The sequence below is a fragment of the Periplaneta americana genome, chromosome 15, assembly GCF_040183065.1.
Source record: "Periplaneta americana isolate PAMFEO1 chromosome 15, P.americana_PAMFEO1_priV1, whole genome shotgun sequence".
NCBI classification, from domain to species: domain Eukaryota; kingdom Metazoa; phylum Arthropoda; class Insecta; order Blattodea; family Blattidae; genus Periplaneta; species Periplaneta americana.
Genome location: NC_091131.1, coordinates 65,021,683 through 65,046,331, shown reverse-complemented (window position 1 = coordinate 65,046,331; position 24,649 = coordinate 65,021,683). Strand labels below are relative to the sequence as shown.

The following is a 24,649-nucleotide window of genomic DNA, read 5'->3' as shown; positions in this document are numbered from 1 at the left end:
AGTGGTTCTTGCAGCAGTGTGGTGTAAATCCGAACTTTCCTGCCTTAGTATTATTTACAGATGAAGCACAGTTCACACGAGATGGCATAACAAATTTCCACAATCAGCATGTATGGGCGTATGAAAACCCACGTGCAACTGTTCCATCTCATCACTGCGGTTCTCCCTCAACATGTGGGCCAGTATCATTGGTGATCGATTAGTTGGACCCCATGTACTTGTAAACAGACTTACGGGGTAGGCGTACACAAACTTCCTGGAAAACACCATACCTCATGTTTTAGAAGACACTCCACTGATCAATCGTCAACACATTCACTTCTTGCATGATGGCGCTCCTGCACACTTCAGTCGTACAGCTCGCCGGTACTTGGATCGAAGGTTTCCTGATCGATGGATAGGTAGAGGTGGCCCAATTGCTTGGCCTCCACGCTCACCTGATCTGAACCCTCTCGATTTATACTTGTGGGGCCATTTAAAATCATTGGTTTATTCGTCTCTGGTGGCTGATTTGGAATCCCTTCAGAATGGAATTGTGGCATGTTCTGAGGACATACGCAATACTCCTGAAGTTTGGGATCATGTTCGCAGGTCAATGAGACATCGATGTGAGGTCTGTATTCAAGCAGGAGGTGGACATTTTGAACATCTTCTGTAATGACAACGACCTGCGGAAAGAAAAACGTTCTGGTGAATTTCATTGTTGTGAAGGCCATAACTCGGAAATGAAGCATTTCCGGACACATGTTGTAATGAACTATTTTGATTGTCTACATGTGGGAAATACATACCTGAAATTATGCCCTGTATTTTTTAAACACCCTGTATACTATTTGCGATAGATGGTAACCTTATATAAACGAATATTAAATTCAAATTTTATCAGTCTTATTAATGGTAGGTCATACTGGCTTGTTTCCTAGATTTCATTGCAAACTTTGTGCATACTGGCCCATTTTAAGAACTGTTTTGATCTCTCAATGCAATTGTCTTCAGTTTAGCAGTCTTTGTCCGTATTTATTACTTTGCCACGATTTATTAACTTCATGAATGATTTTCCTCACTGAGGATTTCAAAGACACAATTGGTTCTATTTCACTATCAATAAGGTGAAAAGGGTGTTGAATGTAATGATACGTGTTAACATGTCCAATACTTTATTCAATATATATGTACAACAGGACATAAAGCAAACTATAACAGTCTCGTGTTCTGCTTGACCAGCTCCGCTAATTAAGAAGAGCGAGCTGCGGTCCTACTGTGCTACAGCTTGTCAAGAGGAAGAATTGATCACTCCTGCACGCGTTGCTGCAGGTCCTGGATGAGAGGTGAGATTTCAGAAATGGGAGTGCCCAGCACCTCTTCACACGCATCTTGGATTTCCTGGTCCAGCATCAGTGATGAGATCTGCTCATCCGTCAGCATCTCAACACTAAAAAAAACAACATAAGTCACGTGAGGACTTGAACTGTGAGGTATCGTCAGATCAAGGCAAAGACCTGTCTCTGAATTACTTAGATTATTGTGAGTATATCATCCTCAGTAATTTGCTAGTAGCTCTGAAGTTTGGAAATTCAAACCTGTCTGAGGATGATGGATTTTTAATTCATTTGGAAGGGTAGTGAAGCTGTAAGTCCTGTGTTACAGATTTATGATACTTAAAAGAACCTTGTCTCCTTGAGAGGGCTCTATCACAATTTATAAGGTTTCTCTTCTGTGGCAAAATGTCTCTACAGCTCTGTGACATGGCCTCTAAACAAATCAGAAAAATTATATTTGTGGCATTTATGTGAATGTTTTGAAGACTTCATAATGTTGTTAAAAGTTGGATGAAGCAAAGCTGTATTAACTGTGTTAAGCTTTCAGAAGTGTACAAAAATTTCAACAGGATGATAAATATTAGACATTTGATGAACATATAAATTTGTTGTAGGAAATTGCTAGCTGGATGTTTAGGTCAAACCATGGACAGTACAGTGAGTATGGGGGAACAAAGGTTATCAAAGTACACTCATCGCAAAGATGTTGTCACAGGCACATGTAAGAAATGCTGAATCATTTAAATGACTAACCGGAACTTTATTCCAGATTTTATTTCATATATATAACATATTTAATCATTTTGCAACAGAGAATTGCTGGAGTATATTTGCACCTCACACGGTTTTACATATATACAGAATAAAGAATATAATTACAAATAAACAAGAGAAATAGAAATAAAATAATACAAACAATATGAAACAGGAGATACAGTAGTATTAACAAAATTTGAGACCGAATGAGCAGCGCTCGTGTTCGGTCGCAGTTCAGATATAATATTAATAAGCCTATAAGAGAATATAAAATAAAATAAAATAGGAAATAGAATTAAAATTAACAGTTACAAAAATTATATAATACAATATTAATATAAGAGAAATATAGAAAAAAAAATAATAAAAATAAATAAGTAAAATAAAATTTAAATTACAGTAGCAATGGAATTATATAATATAATATTAACACTAGAGAAGAATAATATCGCACGTGAAAAGTAGGATTATATATTTCAAAATTATAGAATACAAATATAATATACATGAATTAATATATTTTGTAATCGAGGCTACTGGCTTGATCAGTAATTTATACATAATGGTACAGTACTAGCAGTATTAAAAGAAGAAGTTATGGATAAAATAGTCTACTGATCTACCAGACTTAAGTAGCTAACGGACAATATTTTAGTTATCCAACTACAGTCTGGACAATTTAATATACGAGTTTGTAAATTTTTTAAATGCGGTATATTTACTTCATCTTAAAACATTAAACATTCAATTCTTGAAATAGATGATTCGCTTTCTGCTTCTTCAGTTGAACTATCAGGTGCTATATCCTTGATGCTACTGTCACTGGCACTGCCTTCATCTTCATTACATTGTTGTTGTTGTTGTTCTTCTTCTTCTTCTTCATCTTCTTTTTCTGAATCTGTATTATTATAATTTTCTCCATTTCTGTTTCCATTAGCATGTAGTGTCGCCAATACTCTTCCTCAATTGCTTTCACTTACTGCAAGCTAACCCAATCTTCTTTAGTTATTTCACCCATACAACACTCACTTATTCTTTGCAGGGCAGAAATTGACATAGTGCTCTTGTTGTGTAAATTTCTGTTTTACTAAATTCAGTATTAATTCGATTGCATTCAAATCGCAGTAGTATGGTGGGAGATGCAGAACACTCTCTCAATATTCTATTGACAGCGCACACAGGTTCGGTTTATTAAGACACAATTTGAAATAACTGTCTTTTACTCATGCCTGGATCACAATTTATATTATTGTTCCTTAACCATAAAACAATTTCAGCTTTTCTAGTAGCTATGTTGGGACACTTGTTTTCTTTCACAGTGTGGTTTGAGGCATTATCAAGGATAGCTGTGAACTCAGATGCAAAGTGGGTATGAGTTTTTGTTGTACACATGACTATTCATTTCGTCATGGTAATCAGCAGATTTTGATCTTGAGTGACAAACTAGCCATTCATTTGCAATGAAATACATTTCTGTCCTCACATGAACTACTATGGTCCTTTGTCCTGTGTTTTTGTTTTCCCTTACACCTACTATATCTTCATGTAGCCAACATTGTCTCATGATATAGTATGTATGCATGCATCCACGTCCCATCTGTAGGCAATGTAGGTTGTCTGGGTCCATTTGCATTCTATTTTAGGGCTTGGAGATAAAGTGCTCGGTGTGCAACTATATCATTCCGTTCCATTGAAATATGCCTTATGATTTTAATTTTTGCAAATCTGAATCTCATACTCTTTATTATTCTCCAAAAAGTGTCACGTGTTTCTTCAAAATGGATTCTTCTTCCACAGTAGCCATAAGTTTATTTAAGGCTGGAATTTCGTTCCCTGCGGGGCTGAGTGGTCAGTTCTTCAGCCTGTCACGCAGGTGATCCAAGTTCGAGTCCCGGTCAGACCTGAGATTTTTCATTGAAAAATCCATAGTGACACTTGTGGCGAACAAGGTCGCAGTTGGGGTTTTTCATGGAATTTTCCTGTTTCCCCATATTAGGGATCTACATCATTCCATCAATATTTCTCCACTTTGTCATCATTGCACAGCATTCCCCAAATCCTGGCTGGTGACGCATGAAGGGGGCTTGCCTGCTCAAAACCTGGGTACGCAGCAAACCTTAGTATAGTCAGCTGGTCTGGGTTTGAAATGCGCCTAACTTGAGGTTTAACACAATATATCTTGGAAGGTCGCAGTGCTGAGTCGTAATGGACTCCCTCTCTAAATTTCATTCGAATCCAAGGTTGGAATTTCTTTCTTCAATCCATAAGATTCTAAGAAATTTCTCCTAATCACACATGTATCAAATTCGTCAACTTCGAAAATTTTCTTCTGCTGCGTACCAGGAGCAGAAAATGTTTGCCCATCCTTCTGCTTGTTTACATTCTTTTGCTATTGTAGCCACCATCCTTTCACTTGTACCAAGAGCCTTTGCAACATAAGACCTTTCTGTTTTTCTTCATTACAGAATTTCAACACATTATGTATGATTTTCCACCCTTGTGAATGCATTATTTTTCTTCGTGATTTGTGTGAAGTTTCCATGGTTTTGGTAGTTTACTTAAATTCTAACTATACATACCCTCACTATAATAAACACTATTTATTTACTGTAATTGAAATTATGCAATATCACTGCAAACAGTATGGGACCTGAATAAATAGGAGTAACTTCCATGTCAGACTGTACTTTTCGTCTTTGCTTTTGACGTATAATAACATTACTTCTGGAACTCTCCACATGCAAAGTTATATCAAACGGCTAATATATACAGAGAACACAAATCTAAACTAAATATACAGTGGGAGGTACTCTTAGGATTGGAGTTGGATTGTGACACTCACCTGGCAAGGCTCTCACTGTCGGACGTAGAATCATCCTCTGCATTGAGGTATGTTAGCGACTTCTCGAGAGGTGATGGCACCTTCTTGGTGAGGCCAGTGCTGCGGCTCTCAGGTGCTATCTGATCAGGGACGGCACGGGGCTCACTGGCCCTCCGCTCAGTGAGGGAGGATATGTTGAGCATCATCATGCCGTGGGACAGCAGTTCTTTGACGCGCTCTGTGGTGGGCCCGCCCCACAGCAGTGTGTCTAGGCTTTGACGCCGATTCAGGCTGTTCTGACCACCCACTTCAGCAGAGGCGGTGGACCGTGAAATCCAACCGGAAAGGCTCGAGTCCAACTTGGGTCTAGGTGCTGACTCTTGGGTCTCCGTCTCGCTCTTCTTAAGCAACTTTGGACTGAGCTGTTGAAAAGTGCGCTCAGGGAAGCTAGCTGCTGGCAGGAACGGGTTCTTGAGGACGCTTGTCAAACCAGATAATTCTGTTTTTCCTGTTGGGGGCGGAGTAGTCTGGTCTGTGAGAGGAGCATACTGGATGTAGTCACGGTCGGACATCCTGCTGGCCACTGCCCCCATCTTGGCGAAAGTCTGCGACGTCTCTTCTGGAGAATCTACCAGGCTGATCTCAGTCCAGATCTGGTCATTGGAGTCATCGCGTGGTAGCAGTGGACTTTCTGCAGAACTATTACGGTCTTCACCCTCCGAACCATCGCCCATCTGTTGTTCCTGCTGATCCACGAAGCTCGTCTCCATCACTTTCCCGTGTCGTGGTGATACTGACACTGACTGCACTGCCAACTCAGCCATCTGCCGTTCAACGCCAGAACCCCCAGAGAGACTGGAGAGTCCCAAGTACTCTGACATCTGCGATGCAGTCGTGTCCTTATCGGCCTTGGAGACGACAGGAGAGGCATCAGGGCCCAGCTTCTCGGGGAGTCGCAAGAATTCCTCCCCCGAGTCAGAATCAGGTGGTCCTGTGCCCGTTGAGTCAGACCACACATCAGTGTCAGGAAGCGAGGACGAACTTAGACCTGGTGGAGACACTTTACGGGATGGAGGCTCTGGAGAACTGACTGTCAAGGGAAGTGGAGACTCTGCCCCCACACCAGCTCCACGCGCTCCCAGTGGGTCCCCTCCACTCGCTATCTCACCTTCATACTTGCGGGTCTGCAAAGCATTGCAACAGTTGAGGTGAGGCAGATGCGCTGGCAGACTTGCAGTGACGTCACTTAGTGATACTTACCCTGTGGATCTCGTCGCTGATCTGCTCTAGGTTGCGCAGCGCCTCGGCATAGCTCATTTTGGCATGTCCCACCTGCTGCTCCAGGCCTTTGACTCGCCGCTTCTGGTCCTCCAGCAGTTGGTTGAATTGGGCCTTCATCTCGAAATACGGTCTGCAATAAGCACCCCAAGACAACCTTCTCTAACACCGACTCTGGCTACCACAAATTCTAATTGGTCTCCCAGGGTTTTAAACCTAATCCGCAGTGTTAAAAATTCAATGTGTTAATCACTTGATTACCTAACACAGAAGTATGAAATTGTAAATTTAAAAATTGTTTCCTGCTGAAAAGGAAGTGTAAAATGTCTCTAAGTAATTAAACTTTTTGAGAGGACGAAGCAATAACAACTCTTTCAAAAAACGTTTTTCACACTATGGCTGATAGATTCTATCTCTTACATTACCTTATATTCCAAAGATTCATTGTTTTATGACAATTAGTATAGTGTATAGTGTGTTCAGTGACTTTAAGTTCTAAAATAAGAAAATAAATTCAGTACTGCTATTTCTTTTCAATCTATAACTGTTTATAATGTGAAATGTCAGGTAGCATTTGCACTGTTGATGATCATCATTACAGCTGCTTGTATTTTCAAGATCTCGCACTCAGCACAAGCGATATTCAATGTTGAACACCTGTGAGAGTGACTAGGCTTAAGTTCCTTGTTTCCAGTGCAGTACATTGTTATTTCTTCATATTATTGTGCAGTATAGCAAATTCATGTTTTCTATAGAACAATGATTATTTATATATGATTCGGCTCAAAAGGTTTGAACACGAATTGAAGAACGATTTACAGAATTTTAAATTCAGGGAAGTGTTACAGATATAATTCCCAGAAAATAGGTTAGGATCTGTATTACAAAAACTAAATGGGTACCATTACTTATTGCCTACAAAATTCCCCTCACAAATTCGTAGGTGTTTCACACAAGAAACTGGAATTTCGGGTTCATCAGTGCAAACAACTACAAAATTATTATACTGATCCTTACAAAGTTAATGTGACACAAGAACTAAGACTGGGTGAAGCTGAATATAGGACCACATTTTGTGAGTAGATTTTGATTCAGCTTTATGGCGAAGATATATACATATATAGTACGATTTGAGACTTTCACAGTTTCGAACGTGGTGCGAGATTTTTTTTTGGATATTTGTGTTATGTCGTAGTTGTAGAGACATCCAATGTTTCGGAGCTACATCAGGCTCCATCATACAGAAAGGCAGAGAATTGGAGAGTAACACTTAGTAACAGATCCAACAGATAGATTCTCCTTTTCCCTGCCTTCCCTGATGACGAAGTAGATATGTAGCTCCAAAACATTGGATATCTCTACATCTACAGTATGGTGAAATAACCAAAAATCAAGCACAGCATTTTAATCTCTTCTCAGATGAGAGCTGGTTCCATCTCCATGGCTATGTCAACTCCCATAATAACCTATAGTAATTTCCTGCAAAAGAAAACTGGCAATTTCAACTTCTTTAAATTGATAACGAAAGTTTTAATGTCTTATATTTAGTAATGATTTAAGGAAACAATATAATATGACTGATTGCACTGCCATCACTGACTGTGAGTAATCTGTGTGAATGGTTGCATTGCCGCCATTAAGTTACCTTTACAAGCTGCTTCTCATAGCTTGTTGGCTGATATACCTTCTACTGATTATATATAACCAGCAAATGCCCTAGGTCAGGGGTTCTCAACCTTTCGAAGATTGTGAGCACCGCCCACATGTAATACTAAGTGAGCAAGCACCATGAAATCGAATAGGTTTAATAGGTCTATATGAATATATAAATAAAATAAATAAGTAAATAAATAAACATAAATATATTTTGAAGAAACTCATCTGGATCATGATATTCTTGAACTTGAATGTTACTCCGAATTTCAATTATGACCAAGGAGAAGTGTACAAATAAACAGTCCTGCAGATGTGACTTAGTAATTATTCGTAATCTTGCTTTTTTCTTGAGATATTTCATAAGTGAGAAAGTTTCTCTGCATAGGTAGGTCGTTCCGAACATAGTCAGACATTTGAGAGAAAAACTTAGCAGTATTTTGAGTCTTTTTGTATCTTCTATTCCCCAAAGTATATGAATTTTCCTTTTAAAACAAATATTTCAGCGCTAAGGAGAACTGTAGATCTATCAACTGAAGTTCAGCACGAGAAGTCATAGTGTTCTCTTGAATAATCTTGATTTTTCTGATGGAGTCCACACTGAATTGAAAGGCATTCTACACTATGAAATACGAGATGACCTGTCAGGTTCCTAAGATATTATAATGGACGGATAGGAACGCTATTTGTTCCGGCTCATACAACGAATTTTGAATTGAAAAAAGCACTTCCGGAACATTCGTGCTCGTGAGCACTTTTTTACTCGCATCACAAGAGCACCATGATGCTTGTGAGCACCAGGTTGAGAACACCTGCCCTAGGTAAATCCCATACAATATGATGTTATCATGGCTTTCTGTACCAACTTTATGGATACTGGTGATAAATTATAGATAAACTGAATTAGTTGCAATGTCACATTTGTTCACTAGTTCCAATAACATATTTTTCCAACATAAATTTCGTTTTGCTGAAATTCTAGCATGGAAAGCTACATTTTATTCCTGTAGTTAATATTTTCATTTTTATGGTATTATACACGCATTTGTAAACATTGAGTGCCAACTTCAGGATTTATCGTGGTTATTTGCTCTATAAAATTTTCGCTGCAGATAACCCATGATATTGGTTCTCTGAGCCTAATAATAAAGTGTAGAAGTTTCCTATAGTTATTTCATCAGTGATAAGGATAGGTGTAAATTAAGACTAAACTGTTAAATGATGCTGGAAAATAGGAGTATCTGAGAGAATCTGCTAATTCGTTCACAAAAAAATTTCATATGGACTCACTGGAATTTGAAATGGAGTCTCCAGCATGGAAAGCAAATACTCTAGCCATGCAGCTAATTGTGTACCATTGTACCACATTACAGTGGTATAAAAGGCGCGGAATGTGCTTAGCAACACTACAACTAGCATATTTTAACACAGAAGTTATTACCATTACCATTACCATTAACAAGCAATAAACTAGACAGCAAGATTTGTGGAGTAGAGAGGAAAAATTAAGATTCTGGTTATTATTTTTATTTTTACATAGTTCAGTGTTTTTTTATTATGACATTGCTTATGTTTTGGGCATATTTCTAAAATCACTCATGGATTCATCCCATGTTTCAAAGTAATTTTAGGAAACACATGAGACTATTGTCCTTACTGATAGGTTATATTACGACGCAATAAAAAAGAACATAGCAGATTACCTAGAATCTTGAATGTGGCAGTAGTGACTGAAGAAATTTCTAAGTAATCCATTTAAAGTTTTGGTCATGTGACATTCCTGAAGTCAATGGAGGCTCTTCATTACACTGCCAGTATTCACTGATGGTGATTTATGGATATAGTGATGATTTTAAAAACATACCCAAAATTTGTGTGAGAAGTCTGGAAATAATCACAGTGTATGATTTACACCTTATGTCTGTATTATAATGCTGGTGCTTTGCTAGTCCGTAATTTTCCTAGATTTTTTTTTTTTTTTTAATTTAAATAAGGATAAAAATGTTCTGAGTGGAGAATTATCATAAAAGATAACTTGAAAAATGGCAAAAACTTCCACTGCCATAAGAAAATTATTGTAAAGGGAGTTTTGGTGCCCTCTTCAGTCATAATATTTACCATTTTCCAATAAATATAATTATTTAATGTTACGATATAAAAACAAACTCAAAACCTTTAAATTAACTATCAGTCAAACAAAAGAGGTGTACAATAAAACTTGCCTTAAACGGACCCTTCATTAAATGTAAATTTCTCTTAAACGAAAATATTTTCTGCCCCGTGACTTTGGGATTGAAAAACATGTTAAATTCCCTGGATTAAATGGAAACTGTCTAATGTAGAAATGGAAATCAAAATAAGTCTTTATAAGGAAAATTTCCAATGTTTCGTAGTGTATTGTTTAGAAAAATTTTAGGCACCCTATACATTCTACAGAATTTTCAGTTTCAGCATATAATTCAATTTATGAATAATTTCATTGTTCATGAATCTGTGCTCAGTTGTGTCCCAGTATTGGACATTCCTTGTTACCACAAATAATGATTGTATTCAAGCATAGTTCATCTCACTTAGAACATTTTACAGTCAGTTACCCCCTACAAGTTCAAGCAGATAGCTGACTGCTCTAACTCTTTGTCATTCTAAGAGGAGTTGAAATGTGAAATCAAGTACATTTCCTTTCTCCTTCATAGTTATTTTGTACTGTAATTGCCTCTTGATTCTTACGTATCTCTGTTCTTCCTAGTTCCTGCACTAGTGAATGGCCATTCACCTTTGGAATTCATAGTTTAACAGTACAGCACTATCTGCAGTATTCATCCATGAATATTGTGTTGAAATTCAATTGTATACCCCTTGCAGAAATTTTACTCAAGGGCTCTAGGCCTAACGAAATTCTGTGGGAGTGGTTTGTCAGTGTCAGGATGAAAAATCACCGCATGTCGGATCCTATGATACAGGAATCATCATCATCATCATCATCATCATCATCATCATCATCATCATCTTCCTAACAGATGATAGTCCTAGGAGGATTGTTCCAGTCTACAAAAGTTTTCCCGTCATCTCTTCACAGGGCGACCCAGTGATCTTTTCCCTGCGGATCTCTAGTTCAAGACCGCTCAAGGAATCCTTGTTCTAGGTATATGCTTGACATGGTGAAGCCAGTTGTCTTGATATTGATGAATATACTGCAACACAGGTTCCATTCCCAGTTCTTGTAGGATGTCTTCATTTCTTTTATGATCCCATTTAGTATATCCTGCTGTTTGACGCATGAACTTCATTTCACTGGCAGTAATTCTATTTTCATCACTTTTTCGTAAGGTCCAAGCTTCGCTGCCATAACAAAGGACAGGTCTTGCTAAGGTCTTGTACAGACGAGTGGGGATATGTTTTTGGACTAAAGAAGGTTTCATTATACTGTTGATAATGCCTGCAGATTTATTGAATTTAAACATTTTTTGTGAGATATCTAGATAAGGTAGAAAGGAAAGCTTGAAACCAAGATAATTAAAATCATTAACCCTTTCTAAAACGTTACCATTTATACAAATTTTGCTTTGTACAGGTTCTTTGCTGCAGGATGCCATTATTTTTGTTTTTACCATGGATATTTCCATGCAATATTTATCAGCTATTAATTTTAAACTTGTTGTTGTAAATCATCTTCTGAAGTGGCTAGCAAAACCAAATCATCTGCAAAAGTCAGTACATCCAGACGCAAATTTCGATTTATAGTTATATGACCATGTCTTGAGTTTCTAAATTCCCGTACAAGTGTTCATATAAATATTGAATAAAAGGGGTGAGAGAGGACATCCTTGTTTGACATCGGTAAAAATTTCCAACCAATCAGACATTTTCTTATTAATTTTGGCAGAAATGAAAATTTCTTTGTATAGATTAAAAATATTTTCGATTATTTGTTGTGGAATATTATCACATACTAGTATTTCTATAAATTTGTTGCGGCTTACATGATCAAAAGCTTTCTTGAGATCAATAAATACAATATGTGTTTCCATATTAAATTCCCGATGTTTCTCTATCAAAAGTTTCATTGTGAAGTATATGATTATATGATACAGGAATATGCTACCAAAATATGTTTCGTGTGATTTTCTTAGGCTAAAGTGTTTGAGGAAAATCAGGCAGCCAAAAATGTAAACTGTGTGCAGAAAATTCTGCTTGATTACTAGAAAAAAATAAAGATAAAGTGAGTAATTTTTTTCTGTTCAGTGTAATGTTTGCATGTGTTCAATAAAATTATAGTGTGAATAAATGAGCAAGTTACTTTGTTTCATCTTAATTACGTACATATTCTTGGTTTAATTTTTATAGTACACCTCCACTAAACAAAAAACTGGCTTTTGCCAGAGATTGCGTTAAGAGCAGGTTTTATTATAATAACAGAACAGAAATTTGAATTAATAATATCTCACTCAATAAAATAAATTAGTACAGTTCAGGAAATAATTTATATAAAATAATTCCGTTTTCTCATTATGTTTATGAATAAGTGTCTGTGAATATAACGAGAGAGAGAGAGCCTACCCATGGTCGAGACATATTATTTCTCCTTTCCTCCTCCCCCCCTCCAAAACATATGTAGACAACCACAAATTATTTTTCTTTGGGCATGAGTTGGCTCATTCATTGAGACACTGGATCTGCAGAGCCAGGGGACACAACCTCATGCAAAAATAAATCAAAGAAATGCACTTGCTACTTACAGGAGTTGCAGCTGGTGCTGATAGGCAAGACTGTTTATCTGCAGCAAGCTGCGGCGTGCATTCAAGCTGCCAAAAACACAAAAATTAAAACAACAACTAATAAAACAACAGCCATATTTCCTCGTCGTCTTGCTCTTGCAGGTGGAGGCAGACTGCACGTCCCACCTACGCCACATGCACGCAAACAGTTTCAAGTTTATTTATTTCAGGATGGCACAAAAGGCCCACCATGACTTCGACTTTACAAGTGGTAGCAATGATTGCTAGAAACAACTTTATTGTATTTTTTAACAGATGTAGAAGAGTGTGTCATTTGTTGTGTTACGATACCTAACATGTTTTACTCGGACTTTTATGTTTCTATCATTGGTGTTGTTAAAGACAGTAATGACTAATTCACCCATAAACTTATTAAACTATGAAGTAATGAACAACAACAAGAAAATAAAGTAGTGAGAGTGCAATTATTGTGGTGTTATAAAATATACGTGAAAATAGATACATTTACGAAAACCATTACCGTAAAACGGGGTGACTTGATACACTTGGGGGTGACTTGATACATTTTGTAGGTTGATGTTTCGAAATGAAACATCAACCTATAAAACGTATCAAGTCTCCCAACATATAAAACGAGGAGACTAGACACGCTGGGGGGATTTTATACATTTTGTAGGTTGATGTTTTGGTTCCGAAACATGAACTTACAAAATGTATCAAGTCATCCCGTTTTACAGTACCTTTTTTTTAAATATGCTAAGAAAACAGAATATACAACGAAAGTAAAAGTGCAATTAAAATAAAGATTTTTATCAGTTCTATTCCATATAGGCTTACTTTGGAAAGTGTAATGTATGATTTTGCCATTATGAAGGAATGAAAGGCTTATATGATACAAATATGCGTAGGAGAGTTCAAAATTTGAGTAGTTCTATAGTGTTTATAAGTGCTGCATCCACCCACGATATCTTAAAAAAAATTGAAACTAATCTTATTGAACAACATATAGTTCTTGAGAACCACAAGGCTGTATTCACAAAGACAGTGACTAATATAAAAAATATACTTCCCTTCCGTCACTTTTATTACTATTTGTGTATTGAATTACTGTTGTAACATGAACAATACAGGCAGCATTCATAAAATATGATGCAATGCGGAGTGTTAAGAGTTCGATTCCAGGCTCGTACAACCACCTCACACCAGAGCAACAAGGAAATATGAAACAAAATAGAATTACATGCTTCAAACTACACATGAAGAAGGTATAATAACGATAATAATAATAATAATAATAATAATAATAATAATAATAATAATAATAATAAACAAAACATTTCAGTGTATATACATATTTTGAGATCTGAATACATATTGAATATCGTCTCAAAGAGTGTGCGTATATGGGTGTGTTAGAGAGAGAGAGAATATTCAGAAATCTGTGTCTATAACAAATCAAAGAGGAATTCAACAAAATTAATCAAAGCCGGTATTTAAGACTATTCAATTGTCTAGAAGTTTTTTGTAAGTGAAACTAGTTTTAAGGATTGTTTTATTGAAGAAGCAAAACTTTTTGGATAAGGTAATGTATATTTACTCAGTTACAATGTCTATGGTAGAGTCGATTTAAAGGAGGAAGAAGTAGAGCGAGGTCTTTGGGTATTTGCACTATGATAGAGCTGTAGACATATATAACGTTTTGAAGCTCATATTGGTTTGATCATCAGGGAAGGTAGGGAAAGAGGAATGGGGAACTTATCTGTTGGATCTGGAAAATAGCTCTTGGTAACAGATTCAACAGATAGGATTTTCTGTCCCCTTTTCCCTGATGATGGAGTCGATATATAACTCCGAAGCATTGGACATCTCTACATATATGGCATAGAGGCCTGCATAGGTTCAGGTCAAGCCCATGGGTCTAGGCCCGGCCCAGCCCAGCCCAGTCCAATGCACTTATGCTTGTTGAGTTCAGGCCAGGCCCTGGCCTTAAAGAAACGAAATCTTTTTTTCTTTTCTTTCCACGAATTATATATTGATTAAAAAATAACACGATTTTAATGCATGCACGATTAGATGTATCATAAGTTATTGTTTAGTTCTACTTCGTACTTCTTGTACCTACTCTGTCTTAAAAACTGATCGTTTTTCATTTGTTTTACCTGTGAGATTACTCTTTCTCATGCTCCTACTGGAGTGATCTCTCTCGCAGCTCTTCTTGACCCCTGTGGCCTCTGGCCTCTGCTTATCTGCTGGTCTTCGGGTTTTGGGTCAGGCTCGGGTTGATAATTGTAAGCTAATCTCAGATTTTGGGCTGGGTTCTGGTCTGTTTCAGCTTGGGCCAGGCCTAAGAATTTCGGCCCGTGCAGACCTCTAGTATGGCATGGTGCAAATACCCAAAACTCGCACCACGTCAATCACCGTGAAAGTCTTCCAAATAATTCATAAGAAATAAGTGGTCTATTCAAGAAAAAAAGTTTGGATTGTATTTTTCCCATTGCTGATTTCGGATTGTATTTAGAGCCATAACATTCTGAAGGTATGTAAGAGTATAATATGGAAGAGAGAATTTTTATATACGATACTTTTGTAAAGTGTGCTTTCTGGGGAAGTTGTTGTTGTTGTTGTTATTATCTAATGCCGGGCTTTGGCAACGAAGCCATTAGCGTTCTTGATCTCCAATATTTCTCTGGGGAAGTTACCAAAGACATTTCAGACATATCCTTATACACAATACCAAATAAATCTATGATTTGCAAGAGGTTGAATTACATGACATAAGAATTGGAGTTCGGTTTGTGAAAAGTGCATACAATAATCAGGCCAGTGTTTCACAAGAAGATAGTGAATTTTGAAAGATGTATTAACGACATTAAATCCATTCTTCAGAAAACTGGTAGAAGAAGAAAAAACTTGCGAATATTTCATGCAAAGCAATGCAATCATACATCAAATTTCTCAATGAAAGAGTCTAGGAACGCATTCAATCATGTGATTAGTGGAGAATTGTGACTGTTTTTTTTCCTAGACTTAAATATTTCTGGTTATGGGGGAAATTTTAATACAGAAAATATGTTAGATGAAATAAAAGACAAAATTAATGTCAGAATTCCTAACATTAGACCAAACTTTGCTGGATTGCTGGGAAACTTTTACAAGATGAAAGACATGCACCCAAGAAAGGGATCATCTCTTTGGGATACTCTCCAGTTAAGGCATATCACGATACACTTCTTATGTCTGGAAAATCTGACCAAGGCCACCAATAATCTAAGGTACATAAATGCATTTGAGCATGGCTTTGAATCCTATTTGTGTTGATTGGGCTTTTTCTTATGTTTTTCTTAATTGTAAGGCTATTGTCAAATAATTCTATGGAAAATACTCAAACTTATCAAAAAGCCATTTCGCTATCACCAATTCTAAATAATGGCACATTTAATATAGCATCATTAAATAAACAATTTTAAAAAATCGCTCAGCAGTTTACCACACAATAGTGCAACATTGCTAAGAATCGAGGCCAATATACAGTTAGGAGGCACTCTCCACATAACGAGAACATTGTAAGTATGGTAACTGAAAGATTTTTATTGAACAATACTTTTAAACTACAGGAACTATTACAAGTCCTCGAGATGATGACACTGTAATAATGTAGGAAAAGATTGGCATAGATAACCGAAGAACTTCGGAAAAACATGCTCCAAAACAAATCACAGGATTTGCCTGGCTGTGTATACGTCTATTAACTTGCTTCTTAATCGGTAATTTAACAATGCTATATGACTGTGAAGTTACCTAGTATTCGTGAATTGATAATAGCGAGATGGTATTTTGGCGAGATGAGGCTGAGGATTCGCCTTGGATTCATCTTACAGTTGGAGGAAACCTAAGGAAAAACTCAAGTGGGATTCGAACCCACGTCCAATTGCAGTCTCGGATCAGAAGACCAGTCCTTTACCCTCGAGCTATTATTATTGATTCAATCTATATGCCATTATATTATGATGAATGACAATTTTAAGAATCACTTCGCTCATTTAAGAATTTATATTGTTTGTGTGCACAATATGTATGGTAATTCAAAAGTTTTTGGTTTATGTGAATAATAAATAACTCAGTGCTTGATGTATCAATGTGCAATTGAAATTAAATTGGAGGAAGGAAACAGGATACAAGAATGGACAGTCATGCAATGCTCAAATTGTTTATTTATGAAGTTTCCATATTTGTCAAGTTAATACAGAAATAAGACATAGGATATGTATGATCACAAGGAGATTAAAGCAAACATTTTACATGTCTACCTTTAAACACACGATATTTATTGTACTTAAAACAACCACATATGTATATGGTGTGAAGGTATACGAAACTGGTTGACACAAAAAAAAAAAGCCATTCCCTGTGAAAGTACAATGGCTGAAATGACATATGACCTTATAGAACCTACATGGATTCATAGAATTGTTGTATTAATTAAGAAATAATATTTTTTAAGTTTGTTCGTATGCCATATTTATATAGCCTATTCTCTTATAATTTGTCATAGTGATTTCATTACGTCACCCAAAAATAATTTTTATATGCAGAAACTTATAGTTTTTACTAGAATTCTTTTATATTTGGGCATTATTCTTCCTTTGTAATCCTTGACAAAGTTAGTATCATAAAAAAAAATCCTATTTCATATAGGTCCTGTTGTTAATTTTATTGATGAATTTTTTTTTTTTGGAAAGTTCTGGTATCACAATGGAGATATTTACTGCTATACACCAGAGTTTGTTTGATGATGTTTCTAGTTGTTTGTTAATTTCATGCTTACATTTTATATTTACTATTAATGCCAATAAATGGAAGTTTGTGACTTTATTTCTGACTCCCTTTTTATTACTTTTAATGTTATAATAAATACCCGTCCATTACAAACAGGTAACTTCAACATTGTGTTATCACTTCATTTCGTTTCCATTAAATGCAGCTTATGTGATATGTTTTGATATAAAAGTATTTCTAGTAAATTATTTTTATGACAATACTCTCTATACTGCATTATAGTTTTTTCGTGAATAAGCTGATGTGTGTAACATTGTTTGGGTGTTGCCAACACCAGTGACACCAACTTCAGGAATTTCTGTGGTCAATTTCTCTGTACGACATTTGCTGTAGGAGCACCGTGAAATTTGGCCTCCTGGGAAATACTGTATAGTGTATTACTTTCTCATTGATATATACTTGTCATTGATTAAAGATTATTAATTTTGGAGAAATGATGGAGTAATGATAATGAATATGGCAGTACCCCGAGAAAACTTCCCTCATCATCTTTATCTACCACAAATTCCACTCAAACTATCGAAGAATTAACTCTGTTCTCCAGCGTAGAAAGTTCATTCTGTATCCATTCAGCTAATGATTCGCGCATTAAGAAGTCTGTAGTAAATTAATTCTATATTATTACCATTTCTGAGCAACAAATCGAAATTTATGATACATCTGTAAGTGTATGTACTGTTCTTTTAAAGCCTTCTATGTGAAAACTTTACATCAGCTTGTTTTACAAAAAATATGTAGTCGCAAGAAGACTGGCTGTAACACGTTGTATGAGTAGACGTTGTGAGGGTTGAGGTTGGAATGTAGTGCAGTGTAAGTTTAGACTGTGTTGTGACATGCACATGCGCGTGCAGTGCTACTGCGTTCTGTGTACCTGGACTTGGCGATAGCACGCTTCAGCTCCTTCTGTAGTTGCTGAACACGCATCTCAGCACGGTGGTATGACTGTGAGGTGCGCCGGTGCTCCAGTTCACTCAGCGTGCGCTCTCGCTCTGACTCATTGACTCGCATTGTGGCATGGTTCAGCATCTCCTGCCATGCATGGTCGAATGTCCTCCCCTCTGTGCTCAGTCCCTCCTCGGCCAGGTACACCATCTCTTTGGCGGCCGCATGTGCGGAATTGGCACGCTCAAAACGCACAGCTGCCTGTTGTGTCTCCTGAAGAGCCTCCTTTGCTTTCATACGCGCCTCATAGTATGGTCGTGCCCGGTCCACACATGCACCCAGTTTCTTGGCCAACCCATCAATACGCACTGTTGACTCACACAGCAACTGCCGGAATGCTGCCCTCGACTCCTGTGTCAACAGAATAATAATAATAGTATAATATCAGAATAAAGTTCTTAGGAAAATATTTGGGGCTAAAAGGGATGAAGTTACAGGAGAATGGAAAAAGTTACACAACGCAGAGCTGCACGCATTGTATCCTTCACCTGACATAATTAAGAACATTAAATCCAGACGTTTGAAATGGGCAGGGCATGTAGCACGTATGGACGAATCCAGAAATGCATATAGAGTGTTAGTTGGGAGGCCAGAGGGGAAAAGACCTTTGGGGAGGCCGAGACGTAGATGGGAAGATAATATTAAAATGGATTTGAGGGAGGTGGGATATGATGATAGAGACAGGATTAATCTTGGCGATAGCACGCTTCAGCTTGCTCAGGATAGGGACCAATGGCGGGCTTATGTGAGGGTGGCAATGAACCTCCGGGTTCCTTAAAAGCCAGTAAGTAAGTAATAGTATAATATCTGTGGAGCCAGAAGCATTTTTGCACGATTCTGGGGAGTATTGTGTGCACTATAGTAAATTAATGAATGGAGGTGAAGCACACTTATGCCTACATATCCCATATTAGTCTAATATACGGTAAGATAATGAGTGAATGAACCTCAAGGAGTCATGACTTGAAAAGAATTCATACGAGGATTGTGAAGAACTTAAGGATGAGGCACTGCATCTGTAAAAAACATATCTGCAGGATAAAAACCTCAAGTCTAGGCTTTGTGAGCTAGATGAAGAGACCGCCTGGTACCTATGTGATTTGTGAATTTGATACATCAACTCCCAAAAGATATCAGTTATTTGGTGTCACAAATTTATAGCAGAGAATACCAACATAACGGTTGTGAGATAGCCTCTGAAACTGACGAAGATTTGAGAACTGTTTAATCTCAGTATTTTTTCTGGTATAAGTATGGATATGATCTGCTCAAGACTAATCGAATTCGTATCTAGGTCTATTCTATTTTTATCCCTATAGCATAATCTGACATCTATGACCTTGTTACTTTAAAATGTGTATCTGCACATATGCAACTTCGTCAAGTGACAAACATCAGTCAACCTCTGTTATTAGTCCATGCATTAATTTTGTGCAGTCCACAGATGTCACTGCATCAGTGAGCAATAGGATTGCCAGATGTTCTGTATTTGAAGCCTGAAAAACATGGCCATATGACACAAAAGATACTATATTTACGGACTTCATATCATACATGACCAACGGTTTTTTCCTTACATTTTTTCCTTACTGTTTGTACATGGATATTGATATTGTGTTGTAGAATTATGATAAAAGTAACTTTTTTTTATTAAGCTCAATGTCTTTAGGAATATGACAACAAAGCAAATAAATTTAAACCTCTAGCTGCTTCTCTTCCAGTTAAAAGTACTTTTATTCGCAAATAATAGCTGTGCATGATAACTGTACAGTGATATTGTTGTTGGATTGTGTATAGTATCTGTGAAGTTGCGAAAAATATTTCAGACTAAATATGAGTGTTTTTCGTCACATGAGACAGAGTACATGTTGCGTTTAGAAAAAGAGAACATTATTTACTAGTTTGTAAAACAAAATCTTTGCAATTACCTCTTCTCAATTTGTACCATTAATACCCCTTATAAATTTTAGTAATACAAATAAACTAATATAACAGCTTTAATGGTGTAAGACAAAGGTATTTTTTCCTTATAATGTGCTTTAACATCCTAGTATATGCTCTGAGATAGTGCTCACAGATTTATCTCTCTCTCTTAGAAGTTCCTCGTATTTTTCTCGTAAAAAATGTTGCAACTATCCCTTATTTTCATTCTGGAAACCTGGCAACCCTAATGAGGAAACAAATGTTATATTCAGGTTTTGGGTATCATTGCTCATACGATGAAAGAGTAATGGAATGGAGAAAAATTCTCTCCGGCGCCGGGATTTGAACCCGGGTTTTCAGCTCTACGTGCTGATGCTTTATCCACTAAGCCACACCGGATACCCACCCCGGCGCCGGACAGAATCGTCTCAGTTTAAGTAACAACTCTTGGGTTCCCTCTAGTGGCCGCCCTCTGCACTACGTCATAGATGTCTATGAACATAGGACTGAAGTCCACACACATGTGCTGGAAATATCATATGTACTTCGGTACATTAAAATAATACTTTTATATATCATTGCTCAGTTATTAAGTAACTTTTATAACACAATGCGTAAACGTACCTGTATCATTTTAATAAAATTGAAGTTGGTGTAATGCCTCCAGATATGGTCGATTAATATAATTTTGGATTGTGATAGTGTGAAAAAATATATATTTCAGAGTTGAGAGACACCTACAAAGCGGAATCCTTCACTTGCAATGATAGAATGGTAAGTGAGTTTAATTTTGAAGTGAGAGAGAAATAGCAGTAAATTTTGCCTGGAATCCTCTGTTCTATGCACTGTAACCACAATCTAGTATATACAGTCACGAAGCTCAATACGTAGTAAATATGCATCCATAGATAGTTGCTAACCACTAAGATCGCTACTATCGCCTCATTACAGACAATGCGAAATAGTACCTGCACAGTCTACTGTTACCAGTACCCTCATAAACTCAAGCTTCTGACTGTATATACTATACTGTGCTGTAACCATGAAATGGTCCTTCAAGCTTTACTTCCAAATTAAGTACTTTTAGCACCCGATATTCGAATCTGTGAATGTCAGACCTAATGGCAAACATGTTAACCATCACTAAATCTAAAATAAATTGTCTAAAACTAATTATGTTTATTTCATAACAACAATAAAATTGTAATATTACTAGTCGTTACTTCTTACACTGCTTGGCAAGCTTCTTAACTTATTCCTTCACACTTCCAAGCATAACTTTTATCGTTACTTCTGTCTATGACCTATAGCCTACATACAGTATCATTAATAGAAACTTTGCTTTGTAATTCTGTCCAGTTCATAATCTTATTTGATAAATACACATTAAATATAAAATATGTAAGATTTTCTTACACGTGACTTTGTATTCAATGTCGTCAGAAGTTATTTACTCTATTTTTAATCATGCTTTGCGAGTGTTCGTAGAAACCAGTTCCTGGCAGTGTACAATATTAATGGCTAGCTGCACTTATTCTTCCTTTCTTCATTTTTCCACCTAGTTGTCTTTATCTTTAACTTTGTTCTCTTTTTTTTTCTATTCCACCTCTTTTCTCCTTTTACTACCATGCAGATGCCATAGAAGCAGCAGCACTTGCCCACCTTGCAATAAACTTTAAAAATGTATTGGGGAGTAGAGAACAAATACAAATACCGGTACGGATAGATAATAATGACGATTAGGACGATGATGATGCTCCAATTAAGCCCAAATAGAATTTGATTCTTTATGTAACTTACTTGGTGTAATAATAACTTACATTAAGTGCCCTTCAGGCGACAAGAACTTTGTAATAAACTATACTTAAGCAATGCTTGAATTGAACTAATAGAACGAAACAGAACGCCGTTGTTTCGTGAAAAAGTGATCAGTTCTGTTCCGATTCGTAAAAAAGTGGCATGTTCCGTTTCGTGAAGAAAAAGATGTTACTGAATTCTCGTTAATTAATAAAAATGCATTTATCAAAAAACCACGAATCAACAACGATTAATGTCTCTTTATATTAAAAAAATGTAATGTTAAATGTACACCCTCGGTAAAAAAAAATACGAAGAAAAATTTGAGAAACCCTAGTTCGGTGTCACTTTCTTATATTGGGAATCTGTCGGATACCTCAGTACGTTGAGACGAAAACTGCAAGGCCTAATTCATTCATTTTATTGTTGAGTTAATTTTTCCGGAAAATGGTATAAAATTCATTATTAAAAGTTCCCTTTAATATGTAATCAATCAGCTTGTGATGGACGAAATGTCTCGAAAAATATTAATTTGATCAAGATTGTTTTAAAGAAAATCTAATAGCAATGGCCTATGTCAGAGTAGGCCTATTTGGCTGAATGGCTCCTGCAAATGCTTTCATTTATTCTTACATGGTACTGGTCAAATCACCATCAAGAACTTGCTGTTGTCAATACAAAAAAAAGAAGATTTTGGGATACTGGTATATCATTTCAAAATGTTTATGGCTATACTAAGTGACCAGTACAGAGCAGAACAGCTTTCACGACCGGCCGGCTATGCACGCGAAGGTGGGGGACTCATGGTCGCGCGAGGCCGTGAAACCTGTTCTGCTCTATACTGTTCACCCAGTATATCTTCATTTATCAGTCACCGAAAGACCAGAGATATTTAAAAGACTTGCTTTCCTAGAGACAGAATGAAAACAATAAAAATAGGCCTATTATAAAGTCGAGTTCCGTCAAGAATCAGTGTTCATTGGTGGATCTACCAGATGACACAGATTTACAAAGATTAAAAAATGGAACTAATGTAGTTGGATTGCTGCAACCAAATACATCGTGTGTGGACATAATTAAGGCAATGGATGAAATAAAGAAAGCATTTTTAAGAATAATTTTACCTCAAAATATTTCTGTTTTAATTGAGGGAGTCCTCCACTTCTTTTTAAAGAATCAGTAGGCTACTTGATATTTATTGTCTTCAGTTTGTTTTGATGGTTATACCAGGAAAAAAAATATATATATTCTTTTAAACTAGATGTTCATCTGTAGTATAACATCGATGATCAGAGCATAGTTCCTGTCTCACACCAAAATATACAGTATTATGCTCATTCCGTGGGTGAAGAAAGAATGATGCTGAAACTGATCAGGAAGAGGAAAAGGAATTGGTTGGGTCACTGGCTGAGAAGAAACTGCCTACTGAAAAGTGCACTGGAAAGAATGGTGAACGGGAGAAGAGTTTGAGGTAAAAGAAGATCTTAGATCATAAACGAATTAAAATAAATGGATCATATGCGGAAACGAAAAGGAAGGCAGAAAATGTGATTGGAGAAAGCTGGGTTTGCAGTGAAAGACCTGCCCTCGGGCAGAACACTAAATGACTGAATGAATGCTGCGTTCCGTTCAGTCTAGTGACGGAAAAATTCGTTCCCATTCGTTAAATTTTCCAATTCAAGCATTTCACTATACAGGTCTTCATACAGTAATTAATTATTGACTTGTACTTGTGTGACTTGATTTTATGTTTACTTCGGCATACAAATTCAAGACAGCTTATGTTGTTTTTAGATAAGGTAATGTCGCATTTACAGTTGTAACAATACCGGTAATTAAGATACCTAATGATGAACAATCACTTACATCCAAATCTACTTCGAGCTTGTTAATATCGTCAGTAGCAGTGTTCAGGCGTTCTAATTCAATCTGTAACAATGCAAAATTGCTATGATTAAAACTGAATTTATGTAATCGGAAAATAATATTGGGTGATATCTAAATATTACAAAATTAAATCTGTCATAATTATTGTTGAGTGACATCAATTGTTTCAGAACTCAATTACTTTACTAGGTATTTTAAAGTAGTTAAGACGCGACCTGTACGCGTGGATCCACTTCATCATTACATTTGTCGATATCTGACACATCGGATGATACGCTACATTGCGTTTTAGTTGCCATTCTTACACATAAACAACAATATTTTTAACTATTTACACTTTTTATACGTCGTCTGCAATATTTTGCGTGGCCATTTTGACACAAAACTACAGTATCATGAGGCTGCCTGAAGCAAATATCATTTGTAATACTTTTTATTTATTTATTTTTTATCACAATACAGTTTCTTTATTTATCAATAAGAATCTATAATTATATCTTAGGTAGAGAATATATAATATTCGATTTAGTTTTGTAACTGATTAACATGTTATAACATTTGAGTATTTCTGTATTCTAATATCCCTCGAGAAACCGTATTTCGATAACTATATTAAACAAAACTCGTGATACGCAACTGACAACTCATTTTATATGTCTGGGCATAGTGCAAAATTACATATAAGAACGCTATACCAATTT

At 36.5% G+C, this 24,649-nt stretch overlaps 1 protein-coding gene across 3 annotated transcripts; it reads right to left on the bottom strand.

The window, feature by feature from the left end:
• Positions 1-1,140: 1,140 nt before the first annotated feature.
• Positions 1,141-24,345, bottom strand: LOC138715032 (SH3 domain-binding protein 5-like). 3 transcript variants are annotated; one of them, XM_069847445.1, is made up of 7 exons: positions 24,164-24,345; positions 23,928-23,990; positions 18,271-18,692; positions 12,564-12,629; positions 6,157-6,307; positions 4,918-6,080; positions 1,141-1,432 (listed from the first exon to the last, which is right to left on the bottom strand). In XM_069847445.1, exons 1-7 carry the CDS (start codon positions 24,245-24,247, stop codon positions 1,291-1,293), a joined length of 2,091 nt encoding a protein of 696 aa, XP_069703546.1. In that variant the 5' UTR covers positions 24,248-24,345; the 3' UTR covers positions 1,141-1,290. The 3 variants fall into 3 exon arrangements, with proteins under 3 accessions (XP_069703546.1, XP_069703547.1, XP_069703549.1); XM_069847446.1 differs by having other exon boundaries at positions 24,130-24,250; XM_069847448.1 differs by lacking the exon at positions 12,564-12,629.
• Positions 24,346-24,649: the final 304 nt, after the last annotated feature.